A 20,341-nucleotide genomic window follows, 5' to 3' on the forward strand; every position below is an offset into this window, starting at 1 on the left:
GCAAGAGTTCAAACATCAGAAAAACACTTTTTATTAAAAACTCCTGTGCAGATTCTTAAAATAAACATTGTAAAGTTAAAGTATATCTTAAAACATTCCTTCCAATATGGATCAGGAATAAAATTCTTTTTTTATCAGAAAAAGTGTGTGACAAATCATAAAACACGTCGTGACATCAGACAATTATTTACATAATATAGAAGAAAAAAAAATTCCGTAAATATTTCATACACATATTTCTCTTTTATATAGGCAGAGCTTTGTGGATTTATCATTCTTGGTGATAAAACGAGTCGTTAAACAACATCTACCGAGTTAAGATGATAATACCGTTAAGCCACGCGAATTATTGTTTACCCGTTTCTTGAATTACAAAAGCTTTAACCAATTAAATAGAGTTTAAACACATATCAGATTTTTTTTTTTTTTTAAACTCTCGAATCCTATATTACAGAGAAAGAGACAGACAGATAGGGTGGGTAGTCGTAGAAGACATCCAAGATGAGAAGATAAAATTTCGACTGTCAGGATGTGTAAACGAAAAAAATTCCCTAAAGATGAGAACTTTCATTACCGTTTATTTTACAAACTTTATAGAAATTTATTTTGGAAACCTTTCAATTCGACACTGATAATTCAATTCCTGAAATAACTTGTATCTTCGTGAGTTGATTGTGAAGCTTAGCGTGCTGGGAATTCAACACGAAAGAAGCTTTATCTGAAGTTATTTTATTTTATTTTTTCCTCCTTTGACTTAATATTTTGTTTTTATCATTTTTCCCCCTCTCTTATGTACTTTTTCTAGGGACGGGATTTATGGTATTATACTAATTTTTAACTTTGAATACTTTTGTTGTCACGTCATAAGGTCGTCTCCCTGAAGGAAAAAAGTCAGGTTAGGAAATATAATATCGCATTGTGTATTCGCTTTTAGTGGTTCCGAAGCTTGTTTTAGTTCTAGATAGGATTGCTAGTCGCACCGTGTTCGGTTAGATCGAATTTATTTACTCGCATTCCCAGTTCTAACCGCTCTCTTAACATAACTGAAAAGAAGTGAGAACCGGAGATTATATCATTTTCTTTTTTTTTCCTTTTTTTTCCCCCTCTCATTTAATCGAGAGCGCAAATCCTATCCAGTAGTAACTCTAACGTTAATTGCTTGGGAACCTCTAATATATTAAAGTAATTGATTAAAATTTGGCCAAAGGTAACTCACGTTTTACTTTAACATCATCTTAAAATTACTTACACTAATAAACTTACATTAATTTAAATTTTAATTAAAATTTCGTTTGCATAAATTGATAATAACTTTTTTTTTCTTTTTTCAGTTCCTAAACGTTGAATCGTGTTATGTGTTACAATTTCCAACCAATGATATACACTTACTCTTCGGTATGAATAAATATATCATTAGTGACGAAGGACATTACGTAACAATTTCAATCCCTGCTAAATTTCATCTTTACACAGATTTATATAACATTCCTCCGAGCATTGAATAAAAATATTAAAAGAGAAAATTGAATTAAAGAGATGAATATTCATGAAATACTCCAATTCAATTAATGGCAATGGATTATAATCTTTAAACTAAATCTAAAATTAGATAAAAGGACCAGAAAAAAAATAATCAATTTGCTGTTCTCATAACAGCATTATCTATTTTAATTAAACAATTAATATCTGATTCGTTAATGAAAACCCAAATACAAATAACGTTTTTTGGATATGTGACAATTATTACACACATAACATTAACATTAACATATATATATAAATTATTTTTCTTAAAATTTTATACTAAAAATACATTTTATGCCATCTGATTTATGTCTTTACAAATTTTACATTTTAGTGAATGCATTTTTTAACATAAAAGTATAATATTTTGTTTTAATCTTCCGTGCTGTTTCTTTCCTATTTCTAAGGCAAAATTATAGTTTTACGCTTAATTTTAATTAATTAATTTAAAAAATTACCGTGTATATTTATGTAAATTAACATATAAATGAATTCTGTCATAGATATTTAGGTTATAAATTTAAAATAAGCCTAAATATTTTTTATTTACAATCATAAATGTTATAAATTCTAAATCAAATAGCCATAAAAGCTAAGAACAATATTACATTTTTAAAATTTTAACGACTGTTTTCACATTAAATTAATTGATTTTAAGGTATACATAATATAATTATATGATGCCAAATAAGCAATTTTTATTAAATTAAACGATAAAGTTAGTTTCCTATTAATTTTAATGACAGAGGAAGAAAAAAATCTGGCCGATTGCAAACGGTTAAAAACGTAAGACGATTTCGACTGGTTATTTCCCTTTTCTCAAAGTTAGAAAAGTTCTTATTGAGAGTGAAAAAGGAAGAAAGAGAGCAATTTATTAGAAATCTTTCATTTCCTACGGAGAGATTACACAAGGAAAGTAATAATCTATTATTTATTTTCATGTGAAGAAATAGATAAAACATGAACTTGTTTTCTTAATAATTTATTCTTCCCAGTATTTAATATATGTGAATGTTATTTATTTATTTCAAAGTAAACAAAACTGGAAATATATTTATTTGCTTTAAATTCAAACTTAATCAAATTTCCCCAATCTAAAAACATTTAAACGTATTTAAAAATTCAAATTAAGTATCAATTTATCTTTTTAAATTCGATTTCTAAGGTAGAAACCTAATAAAGATGTTAATAATTTTATTAAAATATCAATAAATCTTATATTAAAGATTTTAATAAATGAATACGATGATTATTATAGTAGAATTTTGTATGTTATTAAACTAGAATAATGAATAAAACTGTCTTCTCTCTCTTATTATTGTAGAAGAGAAATATAAAATAATATTAAAAAATCCAATTAAAATTAAATGCATAGCAAAGAAAATAAATATAATAATTATAAAGTTGATAACTCGAGTAGAAAAATAAATAAATTTGAAAAATTCAAACAACTGAATTATTATACCTGAACGTTCATTATCTACAAACAAAATCTGTCATTGTTCAAATATAGTTTTATGATAACCCCTGCAACTAACAGAGCTTCCAACTCGAGATGGACAAATTATCTGTTTTATAAAAATGAAAACTGTAGCTTTATGTTGTTCATTAGAACGTAGCGTGGCCCACACTATACACCTCTGATCCATTAAGATCGTAAAAATAGTACTTTATTTTATGTTTACGTTCATTTTATTACCTACTATTCATCATCTGTTTCTCGGAGTGCTGAACTGAATCCTCTCTCTCCTACAACCCTTAAAAGATAAGGGGAAAAAAACAATTTTTCTTTGTTTTTCCTCTTAACTTCTGAATAGAAGAACCGAGATTCAATTTGTAAACTTATATAATCCGGATATACAGAATATATCAAATTTTAATGGCCGCCGTTAATAGGGAAGAAAGTATAGAAAATGATGTATAAAATTTTAATTTCTGATAAAAATCCAAGTTTTATATTATTAATTACACTCGTGAAATGCATTGGAATAGGCCAAACTGAATAGAAAGCAGTTCATTATCTGTCTTTTGCTCTTTCCTTATCAATAATTTAGTTATTGCTTGCTTGATTCAATTAACAAAGCAGTATTGCTGGTAATTTTTAACCGCTTTTGCAAAAGATGATTCAATTATTAAAGATAAAAGCTACTTTGTTATTTATAGAATTTATGAAGTAAACTGATAAAGATTCTTCACTAACCGTTACTCTCCTGTTGTCTTCAGATTAAAAAATATCGATTTTCAATTATTAAACAATGTGTAGATAATAATATACTAACTGACATCTATTAAGGATTAAGTGGTTGGTGGTTATCCACCTTAATAATGCAAAACGAATTTTTTAATATGACAGATTTATTATCGACGTAAATAGTTACTTCGTTCTAAAGAAACTAAAGTTTCCAAATTCAGTTAACCAACATAATGCAGATCTTTTAAGTAAATGCAAACATTTGAACAATTTTCCATTGATTTGGAGTACACATAAATTTGGATATAAAAGTACTATTAAATTCTCTCGAATGTTTCTAAGTAAACTCAAATGTTGACGAGTTAAAAACAACAAGAAAATTGCGTTAGTCTAGAGACTTAAGTCTTCTTACCTTCGAGGGATGAAACTTAAATATTTAACACAACTGTTGGACTTAGACTATTTATTTTTATTGATTTCAAACCATTGAATTTCTCCCTGAACGAAAATCCTAACATAATTACGTTAATGCTTTCTAAACTTCGAGACCTTGAAGATACAGAAAGCGAATTTTCAAGTTTTTATGTGCAGTACCGTGTTTTTCTCTCCGGTTTTTATATATAAAGTGAACTGGTTAAAAATTTACTTTTATTACATTATCAATCAACGATATATGTTCTAGCTTTCAAATATATATATATATATTTTTTTTTCTTGAATAATAATGTCATATATTTCATTGAAAACATTACGAGTGTTCTTTTCGACTTTTCATCTATTACAGTAAATTTTATGATTTAGAATTATTCTTTGTCTGCATCAATAAACGTAAAAACTATCGAATCTACATTCTGAAAGTCACCCATTTTCGAAATCTACCATAAAAGTTAAACGTGGATCTTTATTACGACATAATGAAAAGGTAACATGCAAAAATCGATACGTTCAGCTTTAACAATTTCTTTCTCCTTCCTTTATTTTTTTAATTGCTCGAGTAATTTAATCGTGGGCTATCAAATAGAAAGTTTAACGCAAGTAAGAATAAAATTCATTGCCAAAATTAAATGAGAAATCGTAGAGAGGGGCTACTGCTTTAAATAAACATTTAAAACATATACTTACATAATATTGTATGTTTAAGAAAATGAAAAAGTTCACATACTCACATATAATTCCGATTAATTTCGTTTGGCTCAATTTCATAAGGCAGAGTTCCAAAATCTGACGGGGCCCAACAATGACAGCAAACCAATTCGGCAGCGGCTTGTCTCAAGTTTTTATGTAGCACCAATAATAGGGTTGGATTGACAAAAGCGTGTACAAATGCTACATGAAGGGCTATTTCGTACGAAGAAGATTTGCTATCTATGTTTGGTTGGAACAACATTACGAGAAAAAGAGGGCCCCAGAACAACAGATACGCCACTAAAATCACGACGAACATCTTAACTCTTCTTATACCTTCCTGTTCGAGTCGTTCGATATATCCTCCGACTGGTTGAGAATCACAGAATTCTCGATCTTGGTGAACAGATATCATGGTAGCCATCAAACCCGAAACTCTCAAGGCGTCTAAGTTAGAACCTTTTAAGTCTTTGTGTAGTTTACGAAGATGAATACCAGTGAGAACTATGCAGAGCACATTTACAGTGACCCACAATACGTTTAATACGTAATGCCTGACAGAACCGTAAACCATGGGACAGGCATCGGGATCTTGCGCACTCCACAATGTACCACTGAGAAAAGTTGGACCCAAATTGATTGTCAAACTCGCAAACCAGATTATAAAAAGTCCGAAACAGATACATTGTCTGTTATTTAAAATTATGTGATTATTGTCGCTCCACTGTGGCTCCAGAGAAATGTCATCTTGCTCGGGTAATGTCGGTGCATCGTTTATGACCGAAGTTAATAAATTGACCGTCGACACTGTTACGACAATGAGAAAAGCCGTTTCTATATAGGAACATTTGGGAAGACGTTGACAAAATAATACATTAATGCCTAAAGGTAAGAGAAGACTCGCACGAGTACAGTCCACAAGCCCTTGATGGAAAAGCAATCCTTGTGACCAACTGCAAAGAAAAAGTGTAAAACAAATCAATACAACATTACAGTAGAATTTCTTACATTCAGTTACAAATATCTAATAATAAATGGATAAGTTTTAAAATAAATTATAACATTACTTAAACATTTCGAAAGTGATTATAGATACATTTTTGGAAATTACAAAACAATTATATCTGCAATTTACATTTCGAATGTATTAATTTACTCTGGAGAAATTTAACATAATTTTCAATATGCATTTCCTGCAATCTATCTAAATCATATTTTCAAGTGTAATTATACGATAAATAATATAATTTAACGAATTTATTTACAGCCATTATTGAAAAAATAAATTATAAAACAGAATTTAAAAAAATGCTTGAAATATAGAAAATCCAGTGTGATAAAATAAGTATTAAAAAATGTATTAAACCAAAAAATAATTTGAACGTCATCAAATATCAAATTTTGTAAAAAATCGAATAATTTCAAGGGAAAGAAGTATTCAATAGGTAGTAGGTATTACGTGACAGATTGGATTTCTATCTTCACCTCAAACCTTTTGTATAATCTTATTTTTTTCTTTCCCCTTTATGCCTATTCTACTATCGGATTTTTCTGTCTTTTATGATTGATCGTGTGCTCGCACTGACTCGAGTAAGTTTTGCGCTCGGATGAAGCTCATTTTGTAGTGTATAAATTATGCTTAGACATTTACAAAGAGAATGGAGAAAATTTGATTTTATGGTAAAAAAAAGAAAAAGAAAGTATTGTCAATCTGGATTTAGACTTATGCTGCGATTTAGTATATTAGAAAACGAAAAAATTTAAATGACGTGATAGTTTTTAAAATAAGTTTACATGGCGATTTTAAAGAAAAATGACTATTTTACAAGTTCTATGCGTATTTAGATAATATCATTATTAAAATTATATATTGAGGCTAGTTTAAATGTTATATTTGCGAAGAAGATTTTAAATAAATATAAAATATATTTAATAAATGAATATTAAGAAAATAATTTTTAATTTTTTAGCTATAAAATATGCTTAAAAACCTATCGAAAATCGAGTAAGCAGTTTATATTCATTCAGGAATAAACAGAATAAACAACTTTACAGCTTAAAAGCTTAACGTAATAAACTTTCAATTATTCTCCATGTCAATTGTCCACGTAAAAGGAAAAGAAAATGCATTCTAATCTACAATAACGGAAATTTGCTAGAATATTTTTCCAGTCAAATAAAAACAGCTTCGATGATACTACATAAAGCAATTATATTAAGATGAAAATAATATTAATGCGCTGTACACCGTGTAATATTAAAGATTCATTACTTGTATTGCATTATATCCTATTCATTTTAACGTGCTTACATAATTAAAAAAAATGCATCCTGACCTAAGATAAATAGAAGAGAAACAAAAATAATAGATTATAAAATAAATTTCTTCTTAGTTTTAAGGATTTTGAATTCTTTAAACTTGAATCTCATTACTAGATTCAATTTTTCTACCTATTTGACTAGCATTAATCGGTGGTGAGCTATCATAAACAGGTAGGTGTATCTCGAGACTTTTGCGCAGTGTAGAGAATCCTTCAATAAATATCTGTAGAGAAATTAATGACTTTAAATCCGAATGTATTCCAAGAGAATTTACTTAGATTTTCATTTCTAATCTTTAATTTATTATTAATTCGTTAATATTTTACATTTTCTAGATTCGATATCGATAAAAAACGGATTAAATAATAATAGATAAATAAATAATACAATCTTATAAAATGATAAAACTATTTCCTATCTCAATTTTGTAACAACTTACTTTAAAAATAAAATGTTATATAAATATATATCAAATTCCACGTAAGTTGGGCAATTTTCTAAAATTTAATATTTAATTTTAATATATATATATATTTATTTTATATTTTCTTTAAATTTTTAGTATGATTTTCTAACGCGAAATTCAAAAATATGTTTTTTTTTTTTTTTTAAATATATATATATATATATTGAATATATATAATTTTCTGCCACCCCTGAAAGGTTTCAAACAAATTTTTCGCTTGGTATCAATAACAACTTTCATGATGTTTGATTTATGAAGTGCACTTATCAAAAATAATTTTCAAAAGATATATATATATATATATATACGTGTGTTTGCCAGATATATTAAATTCATTCACTACTGTAAATGCGCTTTTAGACGAACATAAATCAATTATATTAAGAATGTCCGAATAAATTTGAATTTAAAGACAATTTTTGTTAAATTTTAAAGAGATTAAATGTACTCACACCGTCTAAGTGGCCGTTTAATTATAATTAGCAACATCAGAAATAAATTTGCTACCATTCCGAAAACAGCTATAGTGAAAAGAATTGCGGCTTCAGTCGTCTGAGCAGGATGACAAGATGGCTTGGAAGACTGATTTCCTGGTAAACTGGTATTAATGTTACCACCAAATCTGGGTATATTGATGCTCATTATTTCCTGCAATAAAGAAGTGAACTCCTTTAGAAGAAATATTTTATTCTGGTTTCTTTTTTCTGATATATTATAACCGTATTTTAAAGAAAGAAAGAAAGAAAAACAAAAAAATTTCCAGCAATTTATTATCTAACTTAACCTTTTCTTTTTTTAAAAGATTTTTTCCGGAATTTATTTACGCTGCTTATAAATTATAGAAGATAATTGCTTTTGAAAATACAGTAGAAATTCTATTGTTTCTATCTTTAACACCTAATACATTCTTGCCTATTCAACAGATAACTTTCAGTTAATGAGGTCAGAAATAGTTTATAAGAGTAATAAGATAATCTAGTATATAACTTAAAGATTAAGTCTATAAATTCATAAAATATAAAGCATTCTACTTCATTATTAATTTCTTTACTGGCACTCAAATATATTAATAATTTAATCGGTTTAACCCTTTTACGGTACTAAATCCAGCAATCTATATTATAAACGGTTTATCGATTTGGTTATCTTATATGAATGGTTTGATGGCTTTCTCTTTGACGAAGATTTATGATACGCTCTTTTATTATATTAAAACTATAATTAAATAATCATTTTATATTTAAATTCTCGTTCTGGGTTAAAACTTTCACTTAAATTTAAAAATCAAAGCTTTATTCTCTAAAAAGAAAAGTTAATTAAGTGATAATTTTGAAGTAGAGATATGCACAGGTTAAAAGCGAGCATTATACATAATATGCATATTTGTATACCGAATGTTTACATCAGTTAATTTCTAATTTAAAATCAAGTAAATTATGCAATAAAGATAAGTTATCGTTTAAAAATCAAGTAATTTCAGTGCAATTTATACGTAGCCTAACTATTGACGTGACTAGCAGTACCAAATAATACCGTGAATGATTCCAAATGCTATACTGATTTTAGTTTATTCTTATGATCTATCAAGACAAAATTAGAAGTAACTTTCTTCCATTCACTTACATTAAAAGCTTTTCTTACAATCAACGTTTAATTTCCTTTCTTCCATTGTGTCTGGAGAATAATAGCAAAGAAACTAATGCAGAAGTGCTAATGTGACCACTAGCTTATTTAATTCTACAGTTATTAACTTGTTCTATCAATACAAATCATTGTTAGATTGTTGGTATACGATTGGTTTAAATTTTAATGTTGTTTAAGCATTGCAAATTAAATTTTACTTTTTATAAATCCATTATTTTGTGAAAAGATTCAGCAGAATGCGTTTTATGTATTAAATAATTGATTTTTTTTTATTTCCTTCCCTCTATCAGAACTCCGCTAATGACTGAGCTACAGTATAGACATTTTACCACAGATCAATAGAAGAAGCACTACTTACTAAAATCATAAAATGTTTTGTAGGAGTTTTATTTGTTTACATGGACTATACTAATTGCTTATATGTTCTTTTAATGTAATATAATATTAATATATATATATATATCTATAATTTACAGGATTATGTAAAGAAGGTGACTTCAAATTGTTTTCAATAAAATAATCAAGTACAAGTAGAATTCCGAAGGGATCTTTTAAGAAAAGTGAACATCCGATACTTTCACTTCTTTCTGACGTCATTCTACTCAGAGAAGAGATCTTTATGTAATCTTCAAAGCAAATGCAGGATGAATAAAATCACGTGTCTTCATTATACAACGGAAGGAAGACATTAAGCAAATAAAAGGTTTAATTCTTAAAATAATATTTAATCTTTACGTCTGATTTTTCAAATAGGTATACTTCATAGAAAAGGAAAGAAAAATACTGTATATAAAAAGATTTTTATTGATGTTTTTAATTACGAAGAAAAATTTGATTTAGAATAAACTTCATGCTTTTTTATATATGTATATACATTATATAAAACGTCAAGAATAAAAAAATATTAATCATAAATTTTAGAGGTTAAAATATGTTTAAGAAATGCTACTAAAAGTAGATAAAGTGCTCTATTTATCTTATCTATATTCAAATTTAAGAATACTTTTTTTACTATAAGAATTCTTTAGAATAAATTTAATGACTTATATACCTACGCAACCATAAACGTTATTTTAAGGATTATTTTTTAGAATATTCCTTAAAATAACTTTAAAAAAATAATCGAGGAACATTTATTTAAAAAATATGTAAAAAATTTAAAGAATATTATTTACCATTATTGACATTAACACTGCGAAAGAACTTAACTTTAAGGAACAGTATTTTAGGGAATATTCCTTAAAGTTAATTAAACAGACTTTAAGAAATTTTATTTAAAATTATTAAATAAAATTGGAAGTGAAAATAAATTTAAAAAATATTTTAAAATATTTTCAATTTAAATATTTTATAAGAAAATTTAAGAAGCAAAAATTGTGACCTTTGTTTTTCTTATAATTAAAAATTTTACCGAATAAAACTTAAATCCATTTATTACAAGTTTGTAAACAAACGTAATTAATAAAGTGAAAAATCAATAAAAATAAACTAAATAATAATACTAAAAAATGAGAAAATGTTTATTTTAAAAAGTTAAAAAAATATATTATTTTTACAAACATAAAATTAAAAATAAAAAGGAGAAAGAAAAAGTAGCATACAATTTTTTGTTTAATTTAGAAATTAGATAATCTTCTTTAAAACTAATTTATATTCTAAATTGACGAACAACATAAAAAACTTGTAATCTTATAAATCTTATTATTATTATTATTTTTTATTATTAAATATTCCTACAGGATATGTACACTACTGTACATATATATATATATTTGTTTTATTTATTAAAAAAAACTACAAACAATAACTTAATGTACACATTTTTATATTTATATAAAATTAAATTGTTGCTATCTATATTATAAATAACAAAATTGCATTAAATTAAAAAGGATTTTTAAGAAAAAAGTGCATTCTTTTTTAAAATTTATACATATTTTTCTGCTTTGTAAAGTGCGAATTTTTTAAGATGTTAGTTTTAGTAAAGGAACATTTTATCTTATTTATAAAAGACTTTTGAAATATTGAAATGCTTATATTTTTTTCGATACAACATCATTTTAAAGTTCTCTCCTTAAAAATCTGGTTTGGGGAGACAATATAGACAATTTTCTTTCCACTATACTTTTATAAAGAAAACTTGAGAACTGAAAGAATTTCTAAAATGTATATTCTAAATATAATAAGCCTATAATCTTATCAAATACAGACATATTCGGGAGGACAGATAAGGAATATACTCTATTAATCAAAAATTAACTCATTAACTATATCAAAAATAGAAAAAATCTTTACTTTCTAAAATATATTTTCATACACACATACTATATATATATAAAACTGCATTTCTGATTTACCTACAAAATTTACGTACAGACCTACCAACGTATCCCCTTATGTGAGACTTGGATCTAACAAATATACAATTTAGAGCCATGTGAATTTATAATTTATTACATAATTACATAAAACTGATGATAATGTTAATCAGATCGGAAATTGTTTTAAATTTATAAATATATAATTACATATATTTAATTTACAACGCATAAAATATTAATTTTATTAAAATGACCTTAAATTAATTGATTAGATATTAAGATGTTTATCATTATTTGATTATAAGAAACGATAGAAATTAAAGTAAAAACTTTTAAAATGATTTCTTTTTTTAAAGAATTTAATTCAAACTTTTTCTAATATGAACTACTTTATTACTTTATGGAATATAATGAATAATATATTGAAAATTTAATTTTCGTAAAATAAAGTAGAAATATTCATTTTTTCTTTGGAAAAGTGAAATAATTTTCTCAGAAATTTCAAGAAGAAAATGACTAGTTTTCATTTAATTCAAGTCGAACGCGATAAAAATGTAAATTAGTTGGAGGGAAAAAAATCTAACTTTATAAATTTTTTATTGGAGATTTCACTCATAAAGAGTTACTTTGACATAGCGAATTTTCCAATAAGAATAAACTCTTATAAGAAAATGCCTTATTGCTCGTATAAGTATAAAAACGAAATTAAAATTTAATATTTTACATTGATTTAAAACATGATTTCATATAAGAAAGATGTATTCAAAACTGTATAGTTTTAAAAATAAATTTTAAAGAAGAGAATATATTATCGCTGTCATAAATCTTAAAACGTGTGTAATTAAAGAATAAAAATATTTAGTTATTTTAAAACTTTAGCAAGTACGTAATATTACTACTTAAGATTTAGTTAATGTTAGCTTATATGCAAATTACATTTATTTAACAGCGTGAGGGAGGAATTAATAAATAATTATTCTAAAAATTCATATGCAAATACATATATAATGAGAGAAACCGCGAGCGATGCATATGGAACTACTATTACAAAATACAATCTAATTCTGGAATGAATAGAAAATAAATTTTATATTTATTCTACTCTGTTTTCGTGTCTTGTAATGAACTCGCTGGGTTTATAAAACTAATTAGTGTAAAAACTTATATTTTTGTTAGGGTAGTAAATTGAATTCTTTGCAAAGACAACATTTTTAGAAATTAAATTTGTGCTATTTGACATTTTTCCACAATGAATTCCAAGGAGAAAGAGAAAAATGAAAAGCGAATTTAATACTCTGCAACACAAATATTAGATATTTCTACAGTGGAAAGCGTATTAAAATTTACAGAAAGATTACTCCAAGCTTAAAATCAACCAGGAGCTATAGAATTAATTACTTCTGCCATAAAATGAACCTGACACCTATTCAATACCTTCCTTGACAAACAAAGCATGACTAAAATAATAAGCGTAAATTATTCGATCCGAAATTAAGCAACATTGTGTTATTTATTGTATGAATGATCGGATTCTTTTTAACAAAAGCTAACGATACTTGTCCTAGAAGGGGGTCCATTGTTATCGGTCAAGCTGCAATTTCCATGCTGTCGATATCTCCGTAACATGAAAGATTTGATTATATAACTGAAAGGTAGACAAAAATTTCGGAGGTAGATCGATTTATACCTTTTCGAAATATCGATTTATCCTTGCTTAACCTGATCACAAATGCATTTTTAATCAGAGTGAAGCGATTTTTATTTATATTTCAATTTAAGAATATAATGATTAAACACTTGAAGCTTTCCAACTCTTTTAAGTTTCGATTTGTTTAACTGGAGTTGAATGGTATATTTTGATGGACAAGTTAAGAAGTATTGATTGCTTTCTTATTAAATTACCGGTTTTCGGAGGAGATGTTGACACAAGTGCAAACGTTTCCATCTGATTATTGATTCTATCTTACTAATAATCATGTGTCTGTTGATGAACCCAGAATGAACGTGTTTATTATCTATATGAACTTAAACAATTAAACTTTTGCCAACAATTTTTTTTTTCGTTTTATATTAAAATTTACGCTCTTTCCATTATCCCTGATTAAAATTCGCAGAATAGTATAATTAAGATTAATGCTGTTGTAAGTTTAAAAATGCGAAAAGCAAACAAAACAAAAGAGTATTAATTTATAAACATTTTTTTGAGAATCTTAATTAAGTCACCAGGCAGAAACTAAATTAAATAATTGCATTAATATTGCTAATTATCTATCAAATCATTATACACACACACACACACACACACACACACACACACACACACACACACACACACACACACACACATACATACATACATATATATATATATAAACTATAAATATTTACATTTTAAATTAATTAATTCTTTAATATCGTTTGTACTAGGAGAGCTTTTTTAAATGCAGAAATTAGATGGAAAAGTACGTTATAATTTATTGCAATATAATAAAAAATAATAAATTAAATTTACTAAAGAGAGAATGAGAAAACAACAACAACAACAAACATAAAAAATAAAAAATAAAATAAAAAAAATAACAGGAAATTTAATATATGCAGGACGGCAGTCAACAACCAAGTCTTCATTACACAGATACTACCTTAACTACCTTTTGTAATCCTTAGCTTTATTTGTCTTAAGGTTCAATCGCCGAGGCGTAAAATTACTTTGATGAACGTATTCGTTTATACTGCACCTCACGAAGCCATCTTGTTTGCAAACTGAGTTGTGCTCATTGAAGATACTCTATTAGAATCGAATTTTTCCAGGTGGCCAAACTAGCCAATCGGTAATTTAAATATAAAAAAAAAAAGAAAACAAAGAGAAAAATATTCTAAAATTTAAGTGATATTTAACGATATATATATATAAACCATACTCGATATTTAACATTAAGTCGAAACTTTGCAGTTAAATTCAATTAAATGTTTAATTTTATCTTATTAGAAATGGTTACAAGAGGAATCGGAGAAGCAGATATAATAGAATAATCTTTCCTGAACGCAGGTGATGAAGAATCGCTTCTGGGGATATATCATCTGTCAATGCTACCTACAAAGATTTCGAGCAGTTGTCAAGATTCTGTTATAAGTTATTGATAAATGTTAACGTTTATGATAACCTGTGTTAGATATTAATGCGATTACCCGTGTTACATATTATTATAATTATTAATTATAATTTTAATAAGCAACTAATCGAGAAAGATAATATACTAATTTAAAAAAAACGTTTAGTAAAGAATTAAAAGCTATAAACTTTTCGGTAAGATTACTTCTTTAATCTTTATAAATTGAAGAGATTCGTAAGCCATAAAGAAAGATCTGTATTCAGAAGCTGATCATACCAACAGGTCGATGAGAAGAACAATACATCAATGTAACCCAGTTGGCGTCGACTGGGCGCAAGATATTATTCTGAAGATTTGTAAAAATTTCCATTTATAAGGAAAAAAAGGGGTAAAATAAATTATTTCTAAACTAAAGTCGCTATTCGATAGAAACCACTTGTTGAAGAATGCATGCGGATATAGGAGTATGGTAAAGATAGAGTGATACAAAAAAAAAAAACCACCTGTAAGACGTGGAAGTTATTACCTGTTTATGTTTTCCTTTATTCTCTTGCAACGCATCCGCAGTTGATCCGTATCAGTTTCTCCGTCCTCATTCTATCGTTAGAGGAACGAACTGTATCTGATGGTATCTCTATCTAGTCTGGATGCCGTCTGCTTGTGTCACCATCGTTTCTCTCTTGCGACAGATCTAGCAAACTTTCAGTGTTGCCACACCGCTTCCAATTGGTTATCATCGGTTTGCTGAATGAGAAAAAACTTGATAAATTACAGAAATTACAAAACGTGTTCGTTACAAATTGAGAAAAAAAATCCATCCGTACATCACCTGCAAATATATAAACACAGCGTATGTATTCTGTTATAATTATGTGTAATGTTACTTATGCATGCATAATTTAACACCGTGTGTTGATAGATATGTAATATATCATATTTTTTATTGCATATAAATGTATGTATGTTTATGTATATGTAACCTATATCTCTGCGCAAATTTGTGCGTGGTAGGATTTATATAAGTGTATGAGGCGGTGTTAGTATAAAGGTATATTTTTTCCATTTCCCGAAGCGAATTGAAAAATGAAGTTCTTTGTTGGAACGAGAATGAAATTCTTAGGTTAAATTATACTTATTGTTGTGGAAATTAGGATTTTTTATGTCAAATCCACTCGACGTTGTTAATTTTATGCAAGTGAATGTAAAAGGGGGTTAAATTTAATTTTTTTTTCCTTTCAAATGTCACAAATTTGTACAGATTAAACTAAATAAATAAATTTTATATATTAATGCATTCCGACTCTACCATATACAAATCACAGAAAAGATTCTTATCGATTATTTAATCAGATTATGCGGTAGAGATTTTAAGTAATTAATTAATTAATTAATTAATTTAAAAAAATAATTAAATATGTTAATTTTTTATATTAAACACGTTTCCAATAGATGGCGACACGAATCGAATAAATATATTACTTAATTGTAAAATGTATATTTCTATTAATCATTATTTTAATTTAATTTTATAGTAAATTAGCCATTTCAATGGAATATATATATAGTTTAATCGAATGCATAAGCATGTAAAATTCACAATAGAATTTTATTACGTAGAAGTATTATTATTATTATTTTTTAATGATAATGACGATCAATGGGAAGTCTTTAGAAAATAGTTTTTTTTTTGGTAAAAAAAAATTAAGAAATTTTCAATGAACTCACCTTCAGTTTCTATCAACATCCATCAAAATTCTCATTAAATACATATTCTCTCAGGAAAGTGAATTTTATAAAATTTGCTTTTTCTACAATACATTCGACGAATCCTCCTTAAATCAAATACATAAGATTAAAAAGTAGAATAGAAAAAAGAAGAAGAGTTATATTATTATTTTTTATTCTTATATACACAATACAAACTATAAAAAAACCATTACAAGTCTTCTCTAAATCATTTGAGTTTCATAAAATAAAATTTAATTAATTTTAATGCCAAAGTTATGTCATTTGATAAAACAGAGCAATTAATTATCTTGAGCGATCTTATTTTAATAGATCATGCTTTAAAATTGTAATTATTCTTCAAACTATCGAAAGCCTTCGAGTAAATACACGAATGATTTGTAACTACAACTAATATCCTGTTAAACAAGAAGTTATTATAGGAAAATTTATAGTTAATAAGGTCAATGTTCTGCAAATCCTAGTATAAGATGAATTAAACAAAATTAAAAGACATAAACCATACTCTGTTACGCTATTGTTTTAAAGAGGAGAGGGCCGCAATTCGCGCTTAATATTGAAACATAAATTGGAATTATCAAGCTCCCTATGAGATATATTATTTCTATAAAAGAATATTTAATATTACTAAATATTAATTTACTAATTCACCCAATTACATTAGAACAATTAAGCTATTTTGATGAATACTAATTTATTCCATTGTCATGTTCTGTCAGGCATATGATTAATAAATTTAGAAATGGTGTAAAATCAATTATCTAAACTACCGGAATACGTTATGGACTTCAGAATCTCTCCAAATTATAACAATAAAGATATAATTTCGGAATTAAAATTTCGATCATTATTATTATTATCGAATATGTCGTGTTAAACAATTTAACGATTTTCAAGTAAATATTTACATTAAGTCGCTAATCAAACACCTTATTAAGCGTTGCACGATTTGATACCTTAATATGGGGCCACTGAAATGAATATTAAAAGTTTAGTATGCATATATTAAGAATGGTATAATTATCTGCTATTATTATTACGATTATATCACTATATATATTTTAATCTTATTAGCACATATTTTCTCAACAGTATAATTTTAATTATACTATTGAGAAAACATTTCAAAATTATCTCAAGTTTACATTTCTGCGAATTTTCTAATTCTGAAGCTTAAAATAATAATAATAATAATAAATTTTTTGCAAGGATTGCAAGCTTTTTCATAATTAAATTATATTAGATTTGCATTATACCTATAATAATTCTTTTAAAATAATTATATTTCAGCTACTTAAATTATACAATGTTATTGTATAATGCTAGTGCAAAATAAGCAATACATATCTGTATTAATTAGCACATCATTATACATCTCACTCTCTCTCATATGCATTAAAGTACAGTAATAAAGAGGTAGTAACTGCCTTGATAAATATTAGTCGGCAATGAATAAACATTCTAGAATTAAACAAATATCGAACGATAGATAATACAATAGCATCCTTGTAAATAGAATGTGTTTTCGGCAACAGTCAATTTTCTAATTTGATAAATAAGAACTTAGTAAAATGACGTTTAAAATATTCAACAAATAATTTCTTTTTTTTTTCTTTATTCGTTAACGAAATTTCAATTTAATTAAAAAGTTTACGTTTCTATTTAATTTATAAATTTCGAATTTCTTAATTTACTGCAGACCAATGGATTTACACAAGTTAATTGGTGGTGGAAAATTGATGAATTAAATTAAATTCCAATTTCGACTATTAAAATTTATAGTTAGAAATTGCATTATCTTCATTCAAAGGCATACCTGTATTCTATAATTTATATATGGATCGTGACCATACCTCAGGCTTTAATGTTAATATATATTTGCACTTATATTATTAAAATAAACTAAATTAAATTATTATCATCTCAACCTTATCACAATTGTTTAGTCAAATTCTGAGACGGCTTATTATATATTAACTCGTATTACTTCATCCGTTCAACAATAGAAAAATGATAAAATTAAGAGATACGGATGATTTTTCTGTATGTTACGAATATATCTGTCAATCTGATTCCATGCGATATGCATCTCTTTTTATGTTATCAATGTTTTTTTTTTGCGCAATTTCTTCAAGATGTGGCAGGATACAAAATGTCTGTTACTATTTTTAGCTAACCTACCTAACCTGTACAGAGTGTAGCACAGACAATCTTTCATCTTGTTGACATACGATTCTTGTTTAATATCGATCAGAATTTATTAAATATAAATATAAATAATTAATATTCAGCATGAAAGGGTTATTACGAAAAGGTTAAAAGTCATATAAAAGAATTAATTGAAATTTCGTTTGCGTTATAATTTAATAATTGACTTTAACGTGTTGAAATTAATCAAAAGTTTTATAACAAAAGTTACCTTATTTAAAACTTTAAAATATTTTAAAACGTTCTATTTATAACACGCTTTAATGATTAAAAATATTTTCGCAGTGGTCCACTATAATATCTTAATGTGTAATACAGTGCAAGTACTGTACGTTGTTTGGGGACTTACTAACAGCCATTCTATGACCCATAGATATAAAACATCTGTCTAGAATTAAATACCAAAGGGAAAACTCACATCAGAACAGCAGGTGGTTGAATCACATCACATCTTAAGAAAATAGATGGCCTGTCTTTCGTTTTAAACACAAAATCAAAATTTTAGGCTTTAAAAATTACATTTCTAAATTTCTTAAAATAATAATTTGTCATAACGTTATTCAACAATTATTATTATTTGTATATTTTGAGATAAGTTGATACTATAAACTATTTAATCGAACAACATCGTCTATATAATATACATGGACTTCTTTTATTGAATAACTGCAATGTGGGTATATCCGACTACGTTAATAAAGAAAAAGTTGTTTCGAATAAACTGAATAATTTAACTTAATTGGGAGAAATCGTCTCGTTTATTTTTCTATTTCCCGCTAAATTATTGCAAAAAATATTGATACAAAAACTGTTTAATAATGAAAATAACGCGTCAATTATTTTAGGTTTGAAAAAAATTCATAAAAATCACTTAGGCGAATCATTATTCCATTAATTGCTTTTATAAATACAAATTTTAACTATATTTTAGAAGAATTAATACCGGTTACAAAGAAAAATTAATTTTTAAGCAAATATTCGTAAAAAAAATAATTGTAATTTTCACTTCTGAATCTTACATTCATTATTCTTTATATTAGTTTAATTTAAAGTGCCGTATTGATTTAATGCAATTCAATCTAACGATTGCTCCTGCAGATTTGTTTATTCAAGACACTAGAGTGGATATGACGTAAACTGATTTATATTTAATTAATTTGTTTTAATTCATACATAGATAGCTCTCAGAGAGATAGATTACCACTCACCTATATAACGAAGTGAAAAAATGTATATATTTAAAAAATAATAAGATTCACAGCTTTTTTAATCTTTATAAATTAAAACAAATCTATTATACTATAAAAATTAAACTAAAAGTCATTCAACCTCTTTCTTATTGATCGCGATAATTAACACTTTATCTACTTTAACAATTATTTTAAGTTAACCTTAGAAAAACACGTTTTAATTTAATGCAAGAATTATAATCACGTTTCATTTATTTTATATTATTATATTGTTTATTTTTACAAGTTACGGTATTAGCCTAAAATCCTGCAGAACGGAACTGTAAATGATAAAATGTAAATCAAGCTTAACTATAACAGATTAAATATTTTGACAGGAATTTATTAAAAATGCATAATATCTGTAGAGCCTATTATTTATTATTACTTTAATTAGCAGTAAAAAAATAGTTATGAATTACTGTGCATTTTTAAATCACGTTTTACATATA

General features: G+C 26.1%; 1 protein-coding gene across 5 annotated transcripts; it reads right to left on the minus strand.

Annotated features, from left to right (window-relative positions):
• Positions 1-118: 118 nt before the first annotated feature.
• On the minus strand, positions 119-16,496 carry LOC136976820 (uncharacterized). Of its 5 annotated transcripts, none has more exons than XR_010880989.1 (6): positions 16,432-16,496; positions 15,233-15,450; positions 8,083-8,276; positions 4,878-5,793; positions 3,224-3,281; positions 3,018-3,092 (listed from the first exon to the last, which is right to left on the minus strand). XR_010880989.1 is itself a non-coding variant. In XM_067272205.1 (6 exons), exons 3-5 carry the CDS (start codon positions 8,268-8,270, stop codon positions 3,227-3,229), a joined length of 1,155 nt encoding a protein of 384 aa, XP_067128306.1. In that variant the 5' UTR covers positions 8,271-8,276; positions 15,233-15,450; positions 16,432-16,496; the 3' UTR covers positions 3,022-3,092; positions 3,224-3,226. The 5 variants fall into 5 exon arrangements, 4 of the variants coding, with proteins under 4 accessions (XP_067128307.1, XP_067128308.1, XP_067128305.1 ...); XM_067272205.1 differs by having other exon boundaries at positions 3,022-3,092; positions 4,882-5,793; XM_067272206.1 differs by lacking the exons at positions 3,018-3,092; positions 3,224-3,281 and adding an exon at positions 119-877 and having other exon boundaries at positions 4,882-5,793.
• Positions 16,497-20,341: the final 3,845 nt, after the last annotated feature.

The sequence above is a fragment of the Centruroides vittatus genome, unplaced genomic scaffold (assembly GCF_030686945.1).
Source record: "Centruroides vittatus isolate TY-2023 unplaced genomic scaffold, ASM3068694v2 contig_425, whole genome shotgun sequence".
Taxonomy (NCBI): Eukaryota; Metazoa; Arthropoda; class Arachnida; order Scorpiones; family Buthidae; genus Centruroides; species Centruroides vittatus.